This window comes from Rhinolophus sinicus, chromosome 14, assembly GCF_057876585.1.
Source record: "Rhinolophus sinicus isolate RSI-liver-muscle chromosome 14, RSI-T2T, whole genome shotgun sequence".
In the NCBI taxonomy this organism is placed as follows: domain Eukaryota; kingdom Metazoa; phylum Chordata; class Mammalia; order Chiroptera; family Rhinolophidae; genus Rhinolophus; species Rhinolophus sinicus.
The window spans coordinates 18,623,295-18,646,821 of record NC_142514.1 but is presented as its reverse complement, the minus strand read 5'-3'; the positions used below and the strand labels follow the sequence as shown (position 1 = coordinate 18,646,821).

General features: G+C 41.6%; 1 protein-coding gene across 12 annotated transcripts in view; it reads right to left on the bottom strand.

The window, feature by feature from the left end:
- Positions 1–23,527, bottom strand: part of WDTC1 (WD and tetratricopeptide repeats 1) — a 62,310-nt gene that overhangs the window by 11,980 nt on the left and 26,803 nt on the right. For all 12 annotated transcript variants that reach the window (XR_016018584.1, XR_016018585.1, XM_088790680.1 and 9 more), the window contains 6 exons: positions 8,190–8,236; positions 7,509–7,620; positions 4,590–4,777; positions 1,812–1,994; positions 1,008–1,102; positions 485–600 (listed from right to left, as the gene is read on the bottom strand). Coding sequence is in view for 10 of the 12 variants with exons in the window: in XM_088790680.1 (XP_088646806.1) it covers positions 485–600; positions 1,008–1,102; positions 1,812–1,994; positions 4,590–4,777; positions 7,509–7,620; positions 8,190–8,236 (741 nt within the window). In the remaining 2 variants the exon portion in view is untranslated. The remainder of the gene's footprint in view (positions 1–484; positions 601–1,007; positions 1,103–1,811; positions 1,995–4,589; positions 4,778–7,508; positions 7,621–8,189; positions 8,237–23,527) is intronic.

Genomic DNA, 23,527 nt, shown 5'->3' with positions numbered 1-23,527 from the left:
TGTGCTCAGTGAGTGTTGGTAGAATAAATTAATTTATGCAAGGCTTAATAAATCTCCTGACTGAGACTATGCAAACAGAAGGTTTAGCAACCTGCCATTATCAAAGAACACTTCCCAAAGCTAGCCCCTAAACCACAACCTGGTCGCATGCTCTGAACCCCAGGATCTCCTCCTAGGAAAATAGAGTATGAGGAAACCAAAGTTTAGAAAAATGAAGAGACCTGTTCAACATCACAGAGCTAGTAAACAGAAGGTCAGTCTTTGAAGACAGGTCTGTCGGTTCTAAAACTTATGCTCAAGAAAAAGATCAGGCCAGGGCACCTCTCTGGGAATTCCAATGATGCCATGTCACTCCCACAAGTCACTCTAATGTCATATATTACAGTAAGGCTTCTTGTCTGCTTCATAGCAGAGAACATGACATACCTGGCTGCTGGGTATGAGGTGGTGCTGGGGCAGAGCCAGCTTGGGCAGCCATACGTACCTGCTCGCCTCCCATGTTGACCAGCAGCTCTGTGCCATTGGGACTGAAGGTCACGTAGGTGGCAACCAGCACTCTTAGGCGGTTGTTGTAGTCAGGCAGTTTCACAGGCAGGTGACCTGCAGGGAATGGCCCAGTCACCCTAGTGTGAGGCTACCAGTACTCCCAAAGGGAGTCGTGTGAGGTCAGCTGTATCAATGATGACAGCAATCACCTTCCTCATAGAAACAGCGACATGTGCTGAGCCCTTACTGTATGTGCAGGGTCAACTGCTTTCTATGCTTTATCTCATTTAGTCATTACAACCCTATTTTACAGAAAATAAATTAAGACTCAGCAAAGATAAATAATCTGCCAAAGGTCACGTGATGGCTGGTTAATGCCAGTCAGTCAGGGTTAAAGCCCAGGTCTGTCCGACTCTAAAACCCTTGCTCCTAACCACTGTGCCGCACTGCCTCCCTGCATTGCCCCAGAGACAGCCAGCACCCCACCAAGAGTTTGGGGCCAGAGCTAGGCTGAGGCCTACCTGCTACGTAATACTGGGCTGCACCATCCGGAAGGGGCTTCTGCCGGTCACAGAAGGTGTGCACACCTGCTGGAGGGCTCTGCTTCATGCTCTTTCTGGTGGGAAGGCAAACCACATAGGTTACAACGGCCAGACCAGACCACACTCCCTAGGGGAACACCCAAGTCTGTATTCCTGCGAGATATAGGAGGTACGTTTCTTCTTTACCTTAGCAACCCCAAATGTCCACCCACAAGACAGCTAGACACATACATTATAGTGCTTTACACGGAGGTCCTACCAGCTGTCTTGGGCCTCACTACATACCATCACCCTCATTTTACAGATGAGAAGCTAAGGCTCCAGGCCTAATCCAACTCGTATTGTGTGTGAGGAGCAACAGGGGTCACCCAAATCCATGAATGATAGTAAAGCAGGCCAGACATTCCTACACCTGGCCCAGGACTCCATTTGAAACCCAGGTTGGCGGAGCCGCTCGGGGCTGGGAATTCTGTGGAGGTTCTAAGTATATTCTACTTTTGATTAAAAAAAAATTACATGTACAAAAAAGAAATTACACATACAAGGTTATAACTCTGTACAAATACTCATAGTAAAAGAACAAGCAGAAAATACTATACATAGTGATTCTTTCAGGTGGTGGATTATGAGTAACTTTTAAATTACAATTTTCATATTTCCAAAATAAGCATGAAATAAAGTTGTTTTTTAAAAACCCACCTCAGAAAGAAGAGGGCACGGCAATGAGGGAAAGAGGCCGCAAGTTCCCCGGGACTCGTCAGCAGGAGGCTGAGCTGTTCCTACCTGTGGTTATGGATCATGCGAATGTCGTAGAGCCTCACGAAGGGTCCACTGGCCCCCACGGCCAGGCAGTTGTTGTCCTGGGGGTTGACGGTCAGGCACTTGGCCTCCACCAGCTGGCCACAGTACTCCGTCAGGTCAATGAGCACCTCCGAGTGTTTGCTGTTCTCCCGAAGGTCATACTGGCTGTGAGAGAGGACAGAGTTAGGGGACTGGGGGCCCAGGATGGAATGCAGAAGAGCAGCCAAGGCCTCATTATGTGTGGCAGAGACGGGGGGCACTGGGAGGGGCTTTGGACCTGTCTGTAAATAATACGAATGTCAAAAACCACACCTATTTCTTGAGTGCCCACTCGGTGCCAGGCTCCTGTAGGAGGTTTCTCACACACTCTGTTTTATTCTAACATAACTCCTTAAGATAGACACTACTGTATCCCTTTAAAAAAACCACACACACACAAAACCAGATGTCAGTATTATTGCTACTGAGTACTATTACTACTGATTACTAACACTTGGTGAGAAATTGCTTTGTATCCAGTATTGTCCCTAAGTGTTGCACACGTATTATCTAATTAAATCCTCACACCATCCCTAGGTACCATTAGAACACTGAGGTTCAAAGAAGTTAAATAACCTGCCTGGGACGACACTGCTAGTAAATGCAGAGCTGGGATGGCTTTCTAAGGCTGCTCTGCTCCTTAATTCTAATTCTTCATTGTAAATCTAGTTCCTTGCAGGAAACAAAAGAAGTATGAAGGTGACAGAAAAGAGGATCTGGAGATCATCTAAAAGCTACCTAGAAACACCAAGAGCCAAGAGGAGCCCAAGATTCCCATCCAGGTGGCAAAGGTCATGCCAAACGTCCACCTGGCAGCAGCAGACACCCATTGCTGTAGCGGGGGGAGCTTTTTCTGGGGCCGATAACACCAGCACATGCAGAGTGTGGGAGGGAATTCAGTGTGCTCACCTACCGACTGAGCCTACACATCTGCAACGATCTCTTCACTGTTCACCTTATCTTACTAAGCCAACTCTGCAGCTCAGAGCTGCAGTGATTCTTCAATATTTTTAGCATGAGTGTACTTTTAATGAGTGTATTTTTAAAACCAAATTCCTCAGTCTGGATTTCAAGACCTGATTTCACATCCCTCTCCAATTTTGTTCTTCAGTTTTCTAAACGTGGGTCAATAAAAACACAGAAGTCTTTATTCTGAATGTGCCACGTCTACCCCTGCCTTCACAAGCTCTGCTCAAGCTGGAGTCCACTCTGCTTTTCCTGGCCCATCCAAATCCTGTCCATTCTGGAAGGCCACTTTATGTTCGCCTTCTACCAAGACACCTTCCCTGACTGCCCGCACCTCAGTGCTAAGGCTCTGACCCAGTGCCCAAGATGCTGCCCTAACACAGCCTCGTCAGTTAGGCCAACAAGTACAACACAGTTGGACTCGTCACTGACCAAGCGCTTCCCATCTTCTAATCTTCTAAGTCCAGGTGCTTGAATGGTGTCTTTTCCTCCATTCAACGTTGTTTCATTATTATGTTGATGAGATGCTGTAGGAACTCAACTTTTGTTTATAGCAGCCTATGGTAAAATTGTTTTCATGATACGTCGTTTCGCTTCAAGTCGCAGAACGTTATGTGAGGATGATGACGTTAAGTGAGGATGTATTGTACTACGCTAAGGTTATACAGGCACTATCTCAATTTCAAAGCTCAGACCAACAAGGGAGATACTATGATAGTTCCCATTTTATAGGCAAGGAAACTGAGGTGCAGGCGTGAAGTGACCTGCCTCAGTCAAACACTGAGTGACAGAGGTAGGACTTGACCTCAGGTCTGCCTGGCCTCAGTGCCCTGCTTTAAAAGCTGCTGTGTTCCAGTTCATACCTGACTTAGATACCTCTCCTCCTGTGTAACAGGGAAGCGGGCACAACGTCCTGTAGGACTTTAAGGGGGGCAGTTAAAGCAGGTTGGGAAGACAAAGAAAAATTTCTAAGGTCACATCTGAACAGAGGCATTAAAGAAGGGCATGAGACCATTTTAGAATGAGGGGAAGTAGAGGCAAAGGTGTGACAAAACGGGCCCTTGGAAAGGGGACGGTCCACTTGTCCATTTCTGGCTGGCTCTCCCCCTCACAGGCATACGCCCACTGACCAGTTGTTCAAGAGAAATATATCAAGTGCCTCCATGTGCCAGGCACTGTGCTGGGCTCGAGGGACCCAACCCAAGGGCAAGACAGACACGGAGCTGCTCCGAGAGAGTTTACTATTCAGTGAGGGAGCACAGACACAAAAGTAAACCAACAAGTAACTAAAATAAAATAACTGGATGAAGATTAAAGTGACAGAAGATACAACAGGGTGCTGAGACAAAGAATAATGTCTATTTTAGACAGGGTGGTCAGAGAAGGTGCTTCTGAGGAGGTGACTCTTAAGCAGATCTCCTTCAGGTGAGAGAGAGTCAGCCACAGAAGGAATTGGGGACAGAGAAAACCAGGTAGAGAGAACAGCAGTGTGAAAGCCCAGAGGAGGCAGACTGCATCTGAGGTGGGGAGAGAAGGTGGGTGGGCCGGGACATAGTGCAGGAGAGGGTAAAGAGCGGGGAAGGTGAGCGGAGGGTAAGCAAATGTTCCCAGCTGTGCTTGTCCACAGACCGCTGCCCTGGGCAGTCTAACAAGGCTGGACCTCTGCTGGAGGGAAGGTGCCGGGCCGGGGGCAGGTGGGCGTGGGCAGCCAGCACGCAGTAGGAGGCACAGGCCCCATCATGCGTCGGCACTTACCGGATAAGCCCATCCTCAGCAGCACTCCAGAACGTGTTGGGCCACATGGGTGCCGTGGCGATGCGCTTCACCCGGTTTGTGTGGTCTCCAAACATGTGGATCGTCTCCTTCACCGTCAGGTCGTGGACGTGCACCTTGGAGTCGGCTGCCCCCGTGATCAAGATCCGGTCCCCAGCATGAGGCAGGAACTGCTCCAGAGAGATTGAAGACGAGGTTGGCAGGAAGTGGGGGTAGGGCTGGGCCCCAAAGGGACTGGCCTGGATGTTAGCACCCTCTTTCCTTCTCCACATCAGATAAGAAAATAAGCCCACCCAAGACGACCCGCTGAGAAAACTTTGGATCCTGAGCATCAGTCCGCAGGCCTAAAGGTCAAAATTGGGACACACACCTTGACTTTGGGCCTGACCTATGTCAAGTTGGACTCCCTAAGGAAAACTTTTCCTCTGATTCTTCCCCAGGTAAGAGCTGAGTGGCTAATAATCATAGCTGTTACCATTTATTAAGCATTTACCAGGGCAGGTGCATTATCTTATTGGTACTTAAAATAATTTCTAACCTCATTAAAAATTGAGGTTCAGCACTAACATTCAACAGAACTGTGTTCAAACTTTGTGTGACCCCCATACGCCCTACTGCCTCATGACCGCTTTTAATAACCTGGGGGTTAGGTAATAAATTAGTCTTAAAATGAAAAGGACTTTCAGTATTTTAAGGGAGCGGGTGTTTTAAACTGATTTAAGTATTTCTGGAGAACGATCTGGCAATAGGTAGCAAAGGTAAAAACTATTTCTATTTTTTGACCTAAAACTTCCATTTCTGAGAAATAATTCTGAAAGAAAAAAGGGACCTGTGCATAAATGCTCAGAGCAGCACTCGTTATAATGACAAATGTTGGAACTGGCTCAAATGCTAGACCTTGGGGGAGGGCTGAGTGTCAAAAGGATACATCCCTATGTGGCTATTAAAAAGAACAAGAACCCCACCTTTGGATGAGGTCGAGAACGAAATACTCCAGATGATACATGGCAAGAACAAAACAGCCATAAACAGCTTTTAATAATATTTTTTAAAAAGTATGCTGTTCTATCATCTCGTTTTGAGGGAAGAAAAATATTTGGGTGTGGTGTTGAGTTCTCTTCTTTCTTGAGTTCAAAAGATTGAATTATCTTTCTTTCTGAATTAAAAAGTTTCTCCCAACCCACAGCAAGGTTGAATGGGTGCTGGGGTACGGGGGGCTGTTTTTCTGCATTTAAACTATAGTCCCACTTGACTTAAATGTTCATGTAAGAGCAACAATTCACTCTTCCCACACTCTAATGGCTCACTGGGACAAGGGCTAGATGGAGTTGATGGAATTTAATACATTTTAGAGGCAGTTAGTAGTCTTTAATCCTGTCTGGAGATAGCATGTATTCCATGCACAAAAGAAATAAACAGGTGAGCCCTTGAGAAGAAGAACCTGTGGCTGCGCCACACTCATCACACACTGTAGCTGCCACCAGGGGGAGCTCGTGGGTTAAGTAAGTATAATGTTTTACTACCAGGAGAGAGAGGAATCCTTTCCACACTTTTTTTTTTTTTTTACAGAAGAGGAGGTTGAGGGTCTGTGAATATAAGCGCCTTGCTCAAGGTCTTACTATTAGGAAGTATCAAAGCTATCTCAAATTCTGGTCTCTGAACTCAACGGTTTGTGCTCTACGATGCCAAACTGATGGCTTAGGTCCCTTCCCCAGATGTGACCCCACATACTCAAACTGGACCTATCGCTTCTTAGGGGCAGAAAACAGTCTCTGTTTGTCACGAAAGAGGCGAATCAGCATTGTTCTGTTTCTAAAATCACAGAAGTTCACCTACGATTGGTCCCTGGGACAGGAGACGAGAATCAGAGCTTGGGTTTAGGGAAATTAGTAGGTTTTGAGCTCTTGAATCTGCCTTCTTCTTCAGGTATCTTGTAATTCCTCTTGATATTAATTAGGAAGATATTTCTTAGATTAGTGAGGCTTTCCAAAGGACAGCCTCACTCTTACATACATATATCTATCATAGCATTTCAGAGCTGGAAAATTCCTTAACGGTCATTTCCTCCAACCTTAATCTTAAACTTGGCAACCTGAGTTCCCAGCAGGCAGAATACCTCAGAGCTAGGGTATTTACTACATCCTCAGAGGGCCCCTTCTATCTTTTGCAAATTGCTCTAAGCGTCAGACAATTCTTTCCTTCATCAGGTCCACAGTTGCTTTTGTGGACCTATGTCTGTTCTTTGGGACCAACAGGGACACGTTTCATGTCATTCCCACATAATAGGTCTTCAGAGGTCTGAAGACACTTGTAAGTCCCCTTCCCACCTCTCCTTAGCTCAACTCCCCTCCACTAACAAATCAGCAGACCCATTTCCTACGAAAGGTACAACAGCTAAAAGCAACTGTGCCAGACACTTTTTTAAATCAATCATCTCATTGAACTGTATCATCAACCCTGTGGACTGCTACTTCCTTTTTAAAAATTAAATGATTTATTTGCTTATTTATTCATGAATCCAGGGGATTTTCCTTAGCTACTTCCTTTTTACAGATGAGCAAAAGGCTCAGAGAGGTCAGGTGATTTGCCTAGCTCACACAGCTTTCAAGAGGCAGGTAAGGAAACCACACAGGTCTGCCTGCTATCTAAATTCATGCTCAAAACCATACCTCCCACCCTCACCACTCACATAAATATAAATTCATCTAGACCTGGCCTGTTGGCTCTAAGAGAGGAAGTCGAATATGGACAAGAGATGGGGTTTCAGGAATCACCATCAGAGGCATCAGATTACAAAGGTGTCTGTGACCCCAGGGAGTACATGGGACACACACATGCAAATACGACCACGTGCACAGCCCCGTCACCCTGTTCACTTGCTCTGTGGCTTATCCTGCTCACCTTGACAGAGAAGATATTTGCAGTGTGTCCCGTGTGCATGGAGAGCAGCTTCTTGTGGTGCAGTGGGTCCCACACAATCGTGTGCTGGTCATCGGAACCAGAGGCCAGCAAGCTGCAAGCAGAGTGAGGGGTTCTGACCTCTCCTCAAGTGCGTGGGTCCCTTTCCCCTACCCCACATTCCCAGATGATAAGGAGTTAGGCCATACAGAACTTGAAAAACAGTAGATGTCACAGAATTTAAGGTTATCTTGTAAACATTAGTTGATTCTCTTCTATTTTATCTGGAGAGTTTCCCACTATTCCTAAACTTTGCATTAGCGCATAAACAAACAAACAAAGAAACAAAAAACAGGGTTTGGATGGTCATTCAACCTTCCATCTATCTAAGCTTCACTGTTTAAGTACACACCGTGTTTCCCTGAAAATAAGACCTGACCAGAAAATAAGCCCTGGCATGATTTTTCAGGATGACATCCCCTGAACCTAAGCCCTAATGCATCTTTTGGAGCAAAAATAAGACCCGGTCTTATTTTCAGGGAAACACGGTAGCAGAGAGCAGCAGTCTCTTTCCACTTGGGTCCACTCTTTTCCTTAGATCTAGAAAGAGGAAGGAAAGCCCCCTTCTCTCAGCCTCCCCGCTCCCTTCTCCAGCACCCCCTAGGTGTTTTAGCTCATACTTACTCTCCTTTCTCATTCCACTCCAGACAGTTGACACATCCTGAGTGACCCTGGGGAAGCAAACAGAAAGGGACAAGAAGAGAGCAAGTTAGAGGTTCTCCTGGGGAACTCAACACTAAGAAGTGGAACTGAACAGGTAAACTAACCTTTCCATCATCAATGTTTTCCAGGTGCATGTGAGTGACCGGAACTGAATTAAACTGCCTAGTATCTTATAAAGTACTTTCCTATTCATGGTCTCACTGGATATTGAACACCCGAGTCATAAAGGGCAGGTGTCATTGATCCTATTTTACAGAAAAGTAAACTGAAGTTCAGATAATAGTAAGTAATGGAAGTGAAATCCAACAAATCTGCTCCTATCACTAGAAGGGACATGTCAACAGTCCCTTCGAGGGTCATCACCTCAGTCACGGAAAATTTGCCTAGAGGAGCACCTGAACCAAGGGCAGCCAATTAACTACAAGGCTGATCTTTCATTCATTCGGCATATATTTAATTTATCGAGCACTCACTGCGTGCTAGGTACTGTTCAGATGCTGGGGGTACAGCAGTGCACAAAGCAAAGTCCCTGACCTTCTGGAATTTACTTCCAGTATGTGGAGTCTGGTATAATAAGGCAGATTGGGCCAGAGTCTTGAGTTTGGGGATTTGACTTGAGAAACATGGAGAGAGAGAGGCAGTTAACAGATATTGAAGTTGAAAGCCAGCACAGACAGAAATCATGGCAAAGCTAGAGTTATGAGGAAATAGAATCCATGAAAAGCAGAAGGTCTGAAGAAACAAGTCTTACATGGGAGAAGGAGAAAACAGGTTAGAAGGCATTCCTGCATACTCTTCTTTCTGTTCTCTCCCGGTCCCTCAGTCCTAATGGTACCTTGATTTTCATTTAATTATCTCCTGCCCCAAGTCAGACCATATGTTTCAGGAAATGTAAATCCATTGTTCTTTCAACAGTGATCGGCTGAAAAACTTAGCCTAAGCCAAAGTGGACACAGCATTCACTTGGGCATAGGGATTGGCTCAAAAATGAGCCAGTGACCCCAATCAGATGCAAGGGGGACAGTTGCTGGGAGCTTCTGGAAAAGGAGTTTTCTCATTCTCAGGAGAGAGTCTATGGAAGAGATGTCTTTCTTTCTCTGGATGCTGGGTGTACTGCTGTGACACCTGGAAGTGCCACGATGAGGGAAGCCAACCTGAGAGTGAAATCATCATGGGGTGGGAGGGAAGCCCAGCCAAGGGAATCAGAGAAAAGTGAAGCCAGAGCGACCAGTAACCAACCCAGATGCCTCCTCTACTCCTGGACTTCCACTTCAGTGAGCCAATCAGTTCATTATTGTTTAAGGCTATTTGAGTTGGGCTGTTACTTGTGGCCCAAAGTCTCCTCACTGATAAACTCCAACTCATTCTTCAGGTCTCAGCTTATAGGCACTTCCTTCAAGATGCCTTCCCTGTCATGTCAATTTGGGAGGAAAGCATACCCTTCCTGTGGGCAACTACTGTCACATTGTATTATGGCTCTGAGTCGACATGGTTATTTGCTTCACCAGACTGGGCCCTGAGAAAGCAGGCTTTTGTGTATTGTGTTCATTGCATCCCCAAGGCCAGGTACAGTCCCTGGCACATGTATCTGTTGCACAAATGAACAAATGACTTCAGTGGGACTAATAGGAAGAAGCGAGAGATATAAACAAATCTAATTCCCTGACTGTCTAGTCAGAAAAGGCCTTTTCTCTGCCTTCTCCCCTCTTACCCTTTGTTCTATAACCATTCTCATCTTGGTTGAAACTCATTTCCCTCCAGGTTCTGCACTTACATGCATCCCTGACACATTTACTGTTCAAACTTGTCAGATCATTGCTGACCTGAGGCCTCTCACTTTCCTATGGCAGCTGGCTTTGGTCACTTCCTGGATTAGAATCATTTCTGTCCTCAGCCCTCTCATTTTCGCACCAGGCTGTAAGTTACTTGTGCCTGGGGGCATATCTGCAGTTGGCAATTTCCCAGAGTACCAGGGCCTTGAATGACTGCCGCCCACTGAGGGCTTACAGAGCTAGGCACAGTGCTAAGTGCTTGTGGGAGGCAGAACAGTGGCCCCTGTAGCTATCCATGTGCTGATCCTTCGGCACCTATGAATATGTTGTTAGGTGGCCAAGGGGACTTTGTAGATGTGACTAAGGTTAAGGTCCTTGAGATGTGAAGATTATCCCAGATTATCCAGTGGGCCCAAGATAATCACACAAGTCCTTAAAGTCAGAGCTTTCTTAGTGGCAGAGAGCAGAGAGAGTAGGTGCAAAAGGGACTTGATCTGCTAGCTTTCATGATGGAAGAAGGGGGGCAGGAGCCAAGAAATGCAGCAGCTTTGAGAAGTGGGGAACGGCAACATAGCCCTGTCAAGACCTTGCTTTCAGCCTGGGGAGACACCTGTTAGACTTTTGATCTACAGAACGGTAGGATAATAAATTTGTGTTGTTTTAAACCACTAAGTTTGTGGTAATTTGTTATGGCAGCAACAGGAACTAATACAGCACTCTACATCCATTATCTTGTTTAAGAAACAGGTATCATTACTCATTTCAAAGATAAGAAAAACAGTGCCCAGAGAGGTTAGGTAACCTGCTGTGATACTGTGATTTATAGTAAGAAATACATATTTGGTCTTCAACCCTGTTTCTGGCACAGAGCTCCTAAAATCCTTGGAATTTCCTAAGTGATAAGGGTGATAAAGATGACTTGATATTTATAACAAACCCCTTTCAACCATACCTGAGTTTATTAATGAAGTGATTTTTGGAAAGCTCCTAAGGATGGAGGCTGGTTGCCAGGGGGACCAACCACATAATTGGAGGGTTGAAACTTTTAGTTCCAAACCCCTGAGGTCCGGGGAAGTTGAACAGATCACCAATGGCCAATGATTTAATCAACTGTACCTATGTAATGAAGCCTCCATAAAAAAGGACAGAGTTCAGAGAGCTTCTGGGTTGGTAATAACATGGAGATTTGAGGACAGTGGCATGCTCAGAGAGGGCATGGAGGCTTTCTGTGCCCCTTCCTACATACCTTGCCCTATGCATCTCTCCTGTGTGGCTGTTCCTGAATTACGTCTTTTAAAAATAAACTGGTAATCTAGTAGGTGAAATCAGTAAATAGCGGTTGGAAGTCTGTGTATGGGGAGGGCTGACTGTATGCACTGAGCTACGCCATTTTATACAGGGGACTTGAGTATCCACGGGTTTCAGTGTCTGTTGGGGGTCCTGGAACCCATACCCCACAGATACTGAGGGTAGTTAAGTTTTTAGGGAGTCAAAAGTTATACAGATATTCAACTGTGTGGAGGCTGGCACCCTTAACCCCCTGTGTTGTTCAAGGATCAACTGTATTGTCAAAAAAATATTAATAAAAGGCTTTATAAGTTAGAATACGTGTTTGGGCAGCTACTTTACAAGGAACAGAGTGCTTAAGACGGGTTATTTTGGCCTTGATAGGTAAGGCTGGTTTAGATATAGGTGCACGATTTATAATTATGTTGAAGAATATAATGGAAGAAAACATGCGTATGACATACATATCAGAATTAAAAAGTGGATAAAAAGAAGGGGAGAAAAACCTCAAACTTTTTTTTAAATTTTTTTTTTTAAGGAGAGCGCAGCTCACAATGGCCCGTGCGGGGATAGAACCAGCAACCTTGGTGTTATTAGAACCACGCTCTAACCAACTGAGCTTACCGGCCACCCCTAAACCTCAAAGTTTTAAGGAACTGAAAGGAGCGTTCCTAGAGAGCAATAGACCTCTGGTGTCTCCCTGGAATCCTGGAAATGTTTCTAGAGTGAGCTTTGTACACGAGGAACCTGGAGAAAACAAAGTATACAAGGAAAGACTCTGCAATAAAAGCTCCAAATCTCACTTAAGTTCCAAATTACAACCTAATTCTTAGTTCCTGTTTAAGTTTATTAAATATTCATAATTACTATGTATTCTAGATAGCGGGGAGAAAGAGGCAAAGAGAAGCATTTTATCACTGATACTGCGTAGAATCATAGTGCTTGTGATAAAAAGCAAATGGACTTTCAGTTGTTTTGTTTTGTTACTGCTTTTCAATTCTTTATAGGGGGCTATCATTTTGTGAGGGGTGTACATAGTTTTGTACACCTGAGACTAATAAAAAAAATCCTTTACAGACTGTGGACCCCCTTAGAGCCTGCACTACGGTCCCCACCTTAGTGTTCCACTGCTGGGTGGGATATTAGATATTCATCTACACGATCTGATTACCATTCCTTTTTACAGGTAAGACCAAGTCCCAGATATTAAATAACTTACCCAGGGTCACACAAATGGCAAACACCAGAGCCCAGCTGGGAACCCAGGTTAATATGACTCCAAAGTCTTTGGCTGTGCGGGACTACCTCAAATGCCCCCTATTTCCACCTGGATTAAGAAGGGATCTCATTGCTACCATCACCTTAGAGAACTGTTTGGCAGTTTCATATAAAGTCGAGCTTTAATCTACCTTATGACACAGTAATCCCATTTGAGGGAAATGAAAACATTTGTCACACAAAAAGTGGTATAAGAATATCCATAGATGCTATATTTTTAAAAGCCCCCGACTGGAAATAACCCAAATGGTCATCAAGAGGGGAATGGATAAACAAAATGTAGTCCATCCATCTCCGTGTATCACTACACAGCAATAAAAAGGGAAAGAACTATAGATACGTGCAACAACATGGATGAAACAAAAACATGCTAAGCAAAAGAAGCCAAACACACACAAAAATACAGTATATAATTCTGTTTACATAAAGTATAAGAACAAACACAACTAATTCATGGAGACAGAAGCCAAAAAGTGGTTGCTTGAGGTCGCAGGGTTGGCTGTAAAGGGCACCACTGGAACTTTCTAGGGTGATGGAAGGATTTTCTATCTCGTTGTGGGCGGTAGTTACACAAGTGTCAACTCATCGAACTCAATACCTGAGACCTATGCACTTTATTTATATGTAAATCATGCCTCAATAAAGAGGGAAAAAAAAGATAACAATAATAGCAGCAATAGTAGTATTAATATATATTAAGGACTTCCTCACCATGAACCAGCGACAAAATGGTGCCCTTCATCTATGCTTTTAAGTCACCTTTGCAACTACCTTGTGATGGAAGCACCATTACCATTCTCATTTTTCAGGTGAGGAAAAGGTTAACACCCCATATTGTGTAAACAGTACAGCCAGAACGTGAGCCCAGATCTGACAGACTCTAGAGCTTGGCTCTTAACTATGCCACACTGCCCTTTTAAATTCTGGGCTGTCTTAAAACTTCAGTTCCTGCCGTGTGCCTGCCAGTACTGTACTGGGTTCGGAGAGTGAGGCAGACAGACACATCTCCTGTGCTCACAGAGCTGATGCGGTTTTATTTTCTCTTCTCCAAACCTGTAACATTAGCCCTTCCCCACGTTATTATGATCTCCTCATAAACATCACTTGAAATGGCTATAGAATACTCCTCCAAAGGTTAAACCATATTCATCTCTACCTTAGTGTTGTACATTTAGGTTCATTCCAATTTTGGTGAGTCGATGTATTGTAAAAGTCCAGTGTGGGTGTGGGAAACCTTTACAGGTAGGTGACTGGGCAGCCCAGACAAGGCGTGAGGTCATGGTTTTTTGCCTTTGACTGGAAACATATAAAATCTGGAGTTCAGATTAGCAGTCATGGTGTGGAAAAGTGTATTAAAATGGGAAACATTATTAATAAATACAATTTAGTAGCTAACAATCTACCAAAAATGTGGAAATTGCAGGGGTAAAATAATAAAAGTTATTCTTGCTAGGGGAAAAAGGCGGGACCCACTGCATTAAGGGAATACAAAAAGGGAAGCAAACAGCTAGGAAGTCTGCAAATCAATGTGTATCCTGGTATAACCAAAAAGACTAGAGATCCTCTTTTCCAAATTTACTTTTTACAAGACTAAGCTGAGGCTACAAGGCTGGTCAGCGAGAGGCAGATCTGTAAAGTGGAAGAGCTGTCTGGGGTCAGCTCTGGCTTGGCCGCTTCCGAAGTGTGTGGGCAGTCTCTTAAGATTCCCAGAGCCTCAGATTTTTTCATTTGGAATGGGGATGATGAGAATGTCAACCGGACAAGATCACTGTGAAGATAAAATGATGTAACATATGCAGGGTGCCGACCACACTTGGGTCAACGCTGGCTTCCTGGAATTATCTTCTTTTGCCAACCTGTATGTGTTCTTTCCAGACCCCGCTCTCAAAGACCCTTCCGCACGGCCAGGATACTCACAAAGGTACACAAAGGCTACTGTGGTAAATAAGACGGATTCTTTCCTTTTACTTATTTTTTTAAGAGTTATTTCTGCAGCTATTAAATCGCTACGCAAAGTTCTGACCAAACAGACAATTCACTTATTCAACACCCGCTATGTATAAGGTCCTGGGAGAAAAGGGAACGAATCGTAGGACAAGGACATGTCTATGGCAACAGGAGACAAAGTTCTACCATCACAGGGGAAGGAGAGAGGTAGCCTAGAAGAAGATAGGAACATCAAGCTTTAGGAACAAGCTTAAAGGATGTTGTAGGACGTTGCCTGGCTTGCCGACCAAGCCTGTGGCCCAGTTTGCACAACTACAGGTAAGGACCCGCTCTTAACTGCAACCCCATCATGTACACGTTTACCTTACCCACTGACTTCAGACTTAAACCCTTGTGTAGAGAAGTTCCACTTAAAAGGTCAATGTCAAAGAGCATGGAAGTTAGAGATGTTCAGTGGAGCCTGCGCAAGAAATGCCAACTAGGAAAGATGGGAAGCAGATGGCCAGTGCTTCTCTATAACTCCTCAACAGTGTGAATATGAGTCTGAAAAGCAAGATTTAGATTAAAATCCAGCAAACATTAATTGAGCACCTACTAAACGTCAGGGTAAGTGCTAAGCTTTCACATGTATCAATTCACTCAAACTTCACAATACATGTTCATTAGCATGTATTAAACTCACATAAATGTAATATAACAGAATGGAGCGAGTCCTGAAGGCAAACAAAACTCTTTACTCACCCTCCATTCACTTAATGATTTGATAGTTATCTTCAAGGCAGAATGATCTGAATATCCAGAAATCTCCATAAAATCTTTCCTTTGTTGCTTCTTTAATTTAGCTCAATAGTTTCTCAAATTTTAGTGTGCCTAAGAATTACTATATGGAATAGCAACAGTAATCAGAATAACTAAAACTTAAGAGCATTATGTGTCAGCCCTGTCCTAAATGCTTCACATAATTACCCTTGAAAATATGTTAAATTGTCCATAAAGTACAGTAACTGTGGTTTCATGTGTACAAGCTGTGTTTCCTTGAGCAAGTTCTTTAACTTCTCTGTGTCTCAGGTTCTACATCTGTGAAAAAGGAGATAATAATTATACATAACCTCATAGGGCTATTGTGGGAAACAAGTCAATATTTGTAAAACACTTTGGCCACTTTGACTGTTGAGTGGAGGAATTGGAAATCAAATCCAAGTATGTTCTTTCCATTGCACTGTGATAATTCCAGCCTTACGGTATAGCCTGATGTGAACTATGATTACTGGGGGAGGAAAAATCCTCCTAGAAGTCATGAAAAGGAGCAATTTAATACATATTTAAACTTCTCTATGTTTTGCCTAAAAATCTAAGTATAAGTATAGTGGGGCAAGTCAACAACCATGATTCATATTAGAAAGTTTTCCCTTATAGTGAGCCTGTATCTGCTATATATCCCTGAAAATTCTCTTTATTCATTCAATCTTTTTTCATTCAGTCTTTTTATTTGAGCATCTACGATATGCTAGGTACTCATACATGCAAAGGCTACTGTGGTAAATAAGACGGAGAACTCTAGTGGTGGTAGGAAAGAAAAAATAAACACATAAATTAGTAAGATGAGTTCAGAAAGAAAATAAAACATGGTAATGGGATACTCCTTAAGCTATAGTGGTCAAGGAAAGCCTCTTTGACGAAGTGATGTTTGAGAAGGAGCAAGTAACAAAGATCAGGAGAAAAAGCCTGCCAGGCATAGAGCAGAACAAGTACAAAGGTAGCAATAGGCTTGGTAAGCTGAAGAAACAGAATGAAGGCCCATGTGGCTAGAGCACAGCGATGAAGGGAGTAGAGTAAGGCATGATGAGCTCAGGGAGGTGAGCAGAGGCCAGCTTCTCAGGGTGTCTTATAGGCCATAGCAAGAAGCTTCATGAGGCCAGGACCTGTGTTGGTCTCATTCACTGCTGTATTCATCTCCCAGAGGCTAGAACATTCCTGGCATATTGTAGGCACTCAGTATTTATTTGCTTGAACATATGTCTGAATTAATGAATGACCCCTAGATCTTCCCTTTGGTGCTTCAGAACATGAATTTACTCCATCATCTAAAGCAGAGGTTGGCTCTTTACAGAAAAAGTGCCAACATTTTAGGCTGAGCAGGCTATATGGACTCTGTTACAACTACTCAATTCTGTTGTTTAATCACTAAGACAACCATAGACAATAAATGAATGAGTGTGGCTGTGTTCCAATAAAATTTTATTTATAGAAATAGGTGGCAATAGATGCAACATATTCCCTATCAAAATCCCACCTAACTTCTCTGCAGAAATTCACAAGGTGACCCCAAAACTCATATGTAAATGCAAGGGGCAAGAATAGTCAAAACAATCTTGAAAAAGAAAAACAAAGTTGGAAGACTCACACTTCCCAATTTTAAAACTTACTACAAAGCCACAGTAATCAAAACAGCATGGTACTGACATAAAGGCAGACATTTTGATAAATGGAATAGAGTTGAGAGTTCATAAATAAATCGTTACATTTAGGTCAACTGCTTTCCAACAAGACTGCCAAGACAATTCAATGGGGGAAAGAATAGTCTTTTCAACAAAAGGTGCTGGGACAATTGGATATCCACATGCAAAAGAATGAAGTTGGACCCCTACCTCACATAATGTATAAAAATTAACTCAAAATGGATCACAAACCTATATATAAGATCTAAAACTATAAGACTTTTAGAAGAAAACATAGGTGTAAATCTCCGTAATCTTGGATAGGCAATGGTTTCTTAAATATGACACCAAAAGCATAAGTGACAAAAGAAAAAAAGAGATAATTTGGACTTCACTGAAATTAAAAACTTTTGTATATCAAAGGTGCTATTAAGAAAGTGAAAAAACAACCCAAAAGAATGGGAGAAAAAAAATTCAAAACATACCTGATAAGGGTCTAGTATCCAGGATACATACAGAACACTTACAACTCAACAATAAAAAGATAAATAACTCAACTAAAAAATGGGCAAAGGATCCAAATAGACATTTCTCCAAAGATGATATACAAATGACCAATAAGCACACAAAAAGATGTTCAATATCATTAGTCATTAGGGAAATGCAATCAAAACCACAATAAAATACCACAACATACCCACTAGGGTGGCTATAATAAAAAAGACAGATAATAGGGGCTGGCCCGGTGGCTCAGGCGGTTAGAGCTCCATGCTCTTAACTCCAAAGGCTGCCGGTTCGCTTCCCACATGGGCCAGTGGGCTCTCAACCACAAGGTTGCCAGTTCAATTCCTTGAGTCCCGCAAAGGATGGTGGGCAGTGCCCCCTGCAACTAAGATTGAACACGGCACCTTGAGCTGAGCTGCCGCTGAGCTCCTGGATGGCTCAGTTGGTTGGAGCGCATCCTCTCAACCACAAGGTTGCCAGTTTGACTCCCGCAAGGGATGGTGGGCTGCGCCCCCTGCAACTAGCAATGGCAACTGGACCTGGAGCTGAGCTGCGCCCTCCACAACTAAGATTGAAAGGATAACAACTTGCTTGGAAAAAAGTCCTGGAAGTACACAGTGTTCCCCAGTAAAGTCCTGTTCCCTTCCCCAATTAAAAAAAAAAAATCTTAAAAAAAAAAAAAAGATAGATAATAATTATTGGGGAGGATATGGAGAAATTGAGTCGCTCATACATTTCTAGTGGGAATGCCAAATTGAAAAACAGTTTGGCGGTTCCTCAAAAAATTAAACGGAGAGTTACCATATGACCCAGCAATTCCATTCTTAGGTATACACTAAGAGAACTGAAAATACATGTTCATATAAAAACCTGTAAACGAGGGATATAAATGATAAATGTCTATTACATTGTTTTGTACACCTGAAACTAAAAAAAAAAGATATCTCTCTATATATGTATGTAGATATATGTATATAGGTATACATATATACATAAACGTATATTATGCATATATGTGATATGTATATAAAACGCATGTGTGTGTATATATATACATGTATATGCATATATGTGTGTGCGTGTGTGTATATATATATATATATACACACACGCACATACACATCCTATTGATTTGGCTTCTCTAGGTGAACCCTGAATGATAAATGATATAACAAACCACATAAAACTATGAGGTTGAACCTTGTTCCCACTGAAAAAGGGGCAACTCTACAGGACTTTAGTCCTCATATTCAAGTTGTCATTTCCAAGGGAATCCTGACATATTTTTTTTTTCTGAGAACTGTGAAAATATGGATTGGATTACAATTTCAAACAGCTGTGTAATTATGTGCTAGTTACTTAACCTCTCTAATCCTCTAAGCCATTGGAATTGGTAGACTTCAATGAGAAAATGTGTGGAGTGCATGAAAATCTGGTATTCTTTATATGTTAGATACAAATACATGTTATGATTTTAGCAATCTTAGAAAAATGCAAATTATAATAAAATGTAAAGCATAAATATTTCCAGAGAGGAAATAAATAAATAAATAAATACCCGTACACAAATGCTGATAGCAGCATTATTCACAATAGCCAAAAAGTGGTAATAACCAAAATGTCTACCAACTGATGAGCGGATAAATAAAATGTGGTATATCCATATAATGTAACGGTACTTGGCCATAAAAAAGAACAAAGTACTGATTCATGCTACATCATGGATGAATCTTGAAACCTTCATGCCAAGTAAATGAAGCCAGATACAAAAAAGCCATATATTGTATGATTCCATTTATATGCGATGTCCAGAAGAGCAATATCCACAGAGACAAAAAAATTAGTGGTTGCTAAGGGATAGGGAGGGAGTAACTGCTAATATGGATAAAAGGATTTCTTTTTGTGGTGATGAAAATGTCTGGAATTAGATAGTGGTGATGGCTGCACAACTTTGTGAATATACTAAAATCTACTGAATTGTACACTTAAAATAAAAAATAAACTTAAAAAAAAAACCCCAACAAACAGCCATAATTTGCTAATCTAAAGGCTAGTCCTTAAAATCTCTCACAAAGTCAGATCGCCCCTCCATCTTTTTCTTTGAGGGTGACTTGGTATCTAATTTACTTCTCTAAACTGATATTGCAAAAAAAACTCTTGACAAGTCTTTGTTGGAATTAGGTTATCCTATACCTGTTAGAATCAGGTTACACTACGAGACTGCCCTGGTCTATAAACTATATTAAAAAAGAAAACCAATCTAGTTTGATCTGACTTGTTTCCAGTGAATTTATGTTCAACTTAAACAAGAAACAAAAAGCATCAAGCCAGATTGTGAAGGTGAGATATATAATGCTTGCTACTTGTTTAAGGAAAATATTAAGAAAACCAATAAGGCAAGAGAATAAATCCACCAAGACAAGAATACATGCTAAGTCCTTTAAAACAGTAAACACATGGCTGAGGAGGAAAGAATATGAACTATGGATCCAGACAGGTCTAATACAAATCTTGTTAATCTTATTTTTACCACTATATGACCTTAGAAATGCTCGGTTTTACTCTTCTTATTTGCAAAGTCAGGTTCTTTTCCTCTCTCTCTCTCTCTCCCATGTGTCCAATACTGTGCCAAGAAATCCCACAAGTGAAAGAAGTAAAACGGATCAAAGTGTGATCAGGACTTTAAGGCAGACTTGGAAAATCCTGGTGATGCAACCAAAAATGAAAGCAAGTGCCCCCCACCCCCAAAAGTTAGGACTGTAAGCCACAAACTGGAATCCCAGGACATTTGGCTCTTGTTCAGTTATGACAATAAAACTCACTGAGAGGAGACGAGCTAGTGCATATAACGAAAGGGGGATACGGAACACTCAGCAACGATGTCCAAGGAATATAGAGAAGAGGTTTGGTCTATATACCAGAACATCTTAGAATTAATCCTAATAAATATTAAATTTAAATCCTCTAATCTTGACCTCCCTCTGGCTCTTGCAGTTGCTGTCGCTACAACAGTTCTCATTTTCTTTTTTAGTATATGTGCTGCCGAATTGAGCACAGTTCTCATTTTCTTAATGGACATTTGTAACTTTCTATGTTGAACTAATTTCAAACATACAAAATGCTACAAAAACACCCATATACAGAGGGTGCCAAGAAAAGTATACACATTTTAAGAAAGGAAAAAAACTGTATTAAAACTGTAATACTCAATATATACCGATAACAAAAGATGAATACAAGTCATGTGTATACGTTTTTTGAGCACCCCCAGTATATCTTTCCCCTAATTCATTAATAGTTAACATTACCACATTTGCTTTCTTTCTCTTCCTCCCTCTCCTTCTCTTTCTCTCTACACACACACACACACACACACACACACAATTTTTTTCCTGAACCATTTGAGAGTAAGTTGCAGACTTCAGGACCCTGAACATACTTAACTACTTCATATATTTCTAAGAACAAGGTCATTCTTTTATTTAACCAGAATGCATTTATTAAAATCAGAAACTCTGACACTGATACAATACTATTTTAATATATAGTCCATATTCAAATTTCACCAACTGTCCCAATAATATCCCTTTGATCTTCCTGATCTTGGATCCAATCCAGGACCACTCAGTGCATTTAGTTGTCATTTTCTTTTTAGTCTCCTTTAATCTGGAACAGTTCCTTAACCCTCTGTGTTTTTTATGACATTGACATTTTTGAAGAATGTATCAGCTGTTCTGGAGAAATGTTTCTTGGTTTGGATTTGTCTGACTATTTCCTCGTGATTAGTGTTAGGTGAGGTATTGTGACAGAAATACTACCTACCTAAGTGATCATGTGTCCTCCTCGGTGCACATTATCAGGTGGCATATGATGTTTATTTGTCTTGGTTAAGGTGGTATCACCAGGTTTCTCCACTATAATGTTACTATTTCTCCCTTAGTTATCTGTGCAAATATCCTATCCTTTATCAAACTTCCACCCAGTGGTTTTAATCACTCATTGATTATTCTTGCCTGCATCAATTATTGGTATAGTGTGGTATAATGGTTACAAAACGTTGATTTTTCTAGCTCTATCATTTTTTCATTTTTAGTGACTGGCAATCTACTAAAATGAAGTATTTTTTTTCCTCTCCGCCCCCCCCCCTTTCTTTTCTCCCTCCCCTTATCTCCTATTAATGCAATCTCAGATATTTTTTATTTAGTAGGTTTTAATTCATTACTGTCATTATTCATCCTAATGCTCAAATTGTCGTGGATTTGGCCAGTAGTATGCCCTTCGAGCTGGCTCCTGTGTCCTTATGATATATTCCTATCATCTTCTGTATTATTTCTTTACTTTTTGTTTATCTTCTGCCACAGGATGTTGTAGGCTCATCTTGTACACTCCTGTCCCAGACCTGGAACCAGTTACTTCTCCACACACCCCTGGTTCTTTTTAGTGGGGAGTGGTATTTAGAAACCAGTAAATCATAGCTATGGAGGTATCATTGCTCTGAAACTTTTCAGAAAACAGAGCTGGAAATAATATATAAACATTAATATTTATGTATTTTTTAAAACCATGAATTCATACTGATAGTGCTAATTCCAATCCAATACCTCAGAGTTCTTCTTTGCCTTTCCCTATTCCGTATTTGAATTTCTGTTCTTCCACAGTGAGCAGGGAACAACACTGATATAGCTATTATATCAATATTATAAGTATTATATTTATTATATATTACTATTGATATATTTATCCCAACAACACTGATATAATTACTCTTTTGCTCAATTTTATAATACACACCAAATAGTTATGAAATTGCTAGAGCAATACCACCACAAATGACAAATCTACTAACCAGAGTTCAATCAAGATTTTCTTAAAGTTTATTTTATCTTTAAAATATATATGGTCGAAGACAATACATATAGTCAAAGTATTATGTTAAAAAATTACTTGGGTTAATTGGCATCCCTCTCTATCTTTGTTGATTTCATTTTACTTTTTGAATGTGCAAAACCTCAACATGGTTTTAAAAGCAAAAACTCTACAAAAAGGTCCAGAGAAGGGTTACTCCCCTTCCTCCACCTTCCAGCCCCCTAGACGTGACCAGCTTCATTAGTTTCGGCTTATCCATTCTGTATCTGTGTTTGCAAAAATATGCAGGTACATATATAAATTTATTCCCTTCTTTGTTACACCAAAATTGGCAAAATTATATTAAAATAGCCCTTAAACATAAGGAAAAGATATTCAATTTCACTCATAAGCAAAATGTAACTTAAAACTATGTTGAGAGAAGCGGCTGCATGGCTCAGTTAGAGCGCGAGCCCTTAACAACAGGGTTGCTGGTTCAATTCCCTCATGGGAGGGTGGGCAGTGCCCCCTGCAACTAAAGACTGAAAATGGCGACTGGACTTGGAGCTGAGCTGCGCCCTCCACAACTAGATTGAAGGTCAATGACTTGGAACTGATGGGCCCTGGAAAAACACACTGTTCCCCAATATTCCCCAATTAAAAAGAAACAATGTTCAGATACCATTTTTCATCAGTCAGAATGGTAACAAAGTCAAAAGCTTAACCACACAGTCTGTTGTAGAGTTGTGGAGAAACAGGCACTCTCACGCTCATGCATTGCTACTGTGAAGGTAAAATGGTACAACTCCCATGAAGGGAAATTTGACAATATCTAACAAAACCACACGTACATTTACCCTTGGCCAGCACTCCCGCTTCTAGATTTTTACCCTAGAAGATACATCTCCAGCAATACTAAAATACATATGCACAAGGTCATTCATTATGGTACTGTTGTAATTACGAACTATTAGAAAAAACTCTGAGAGCCCATACATGGGAAATTCATTGAACACATCTTTATTCATCTACATAATAAAGTACTACACAGTGAAAAATAACTCTATGAACTGATATGAGTGATTTCCAAGATATACTGGTAAGTGAAAAAAGAGAACATATATATACATATATATGTTCATCATGCCTCAATGATTCTTCATCCTCAACAAGTCAAGTCCATTCAACCTGTCTATTCTCTCCTTACATGCTACTTCATGTCTTTACT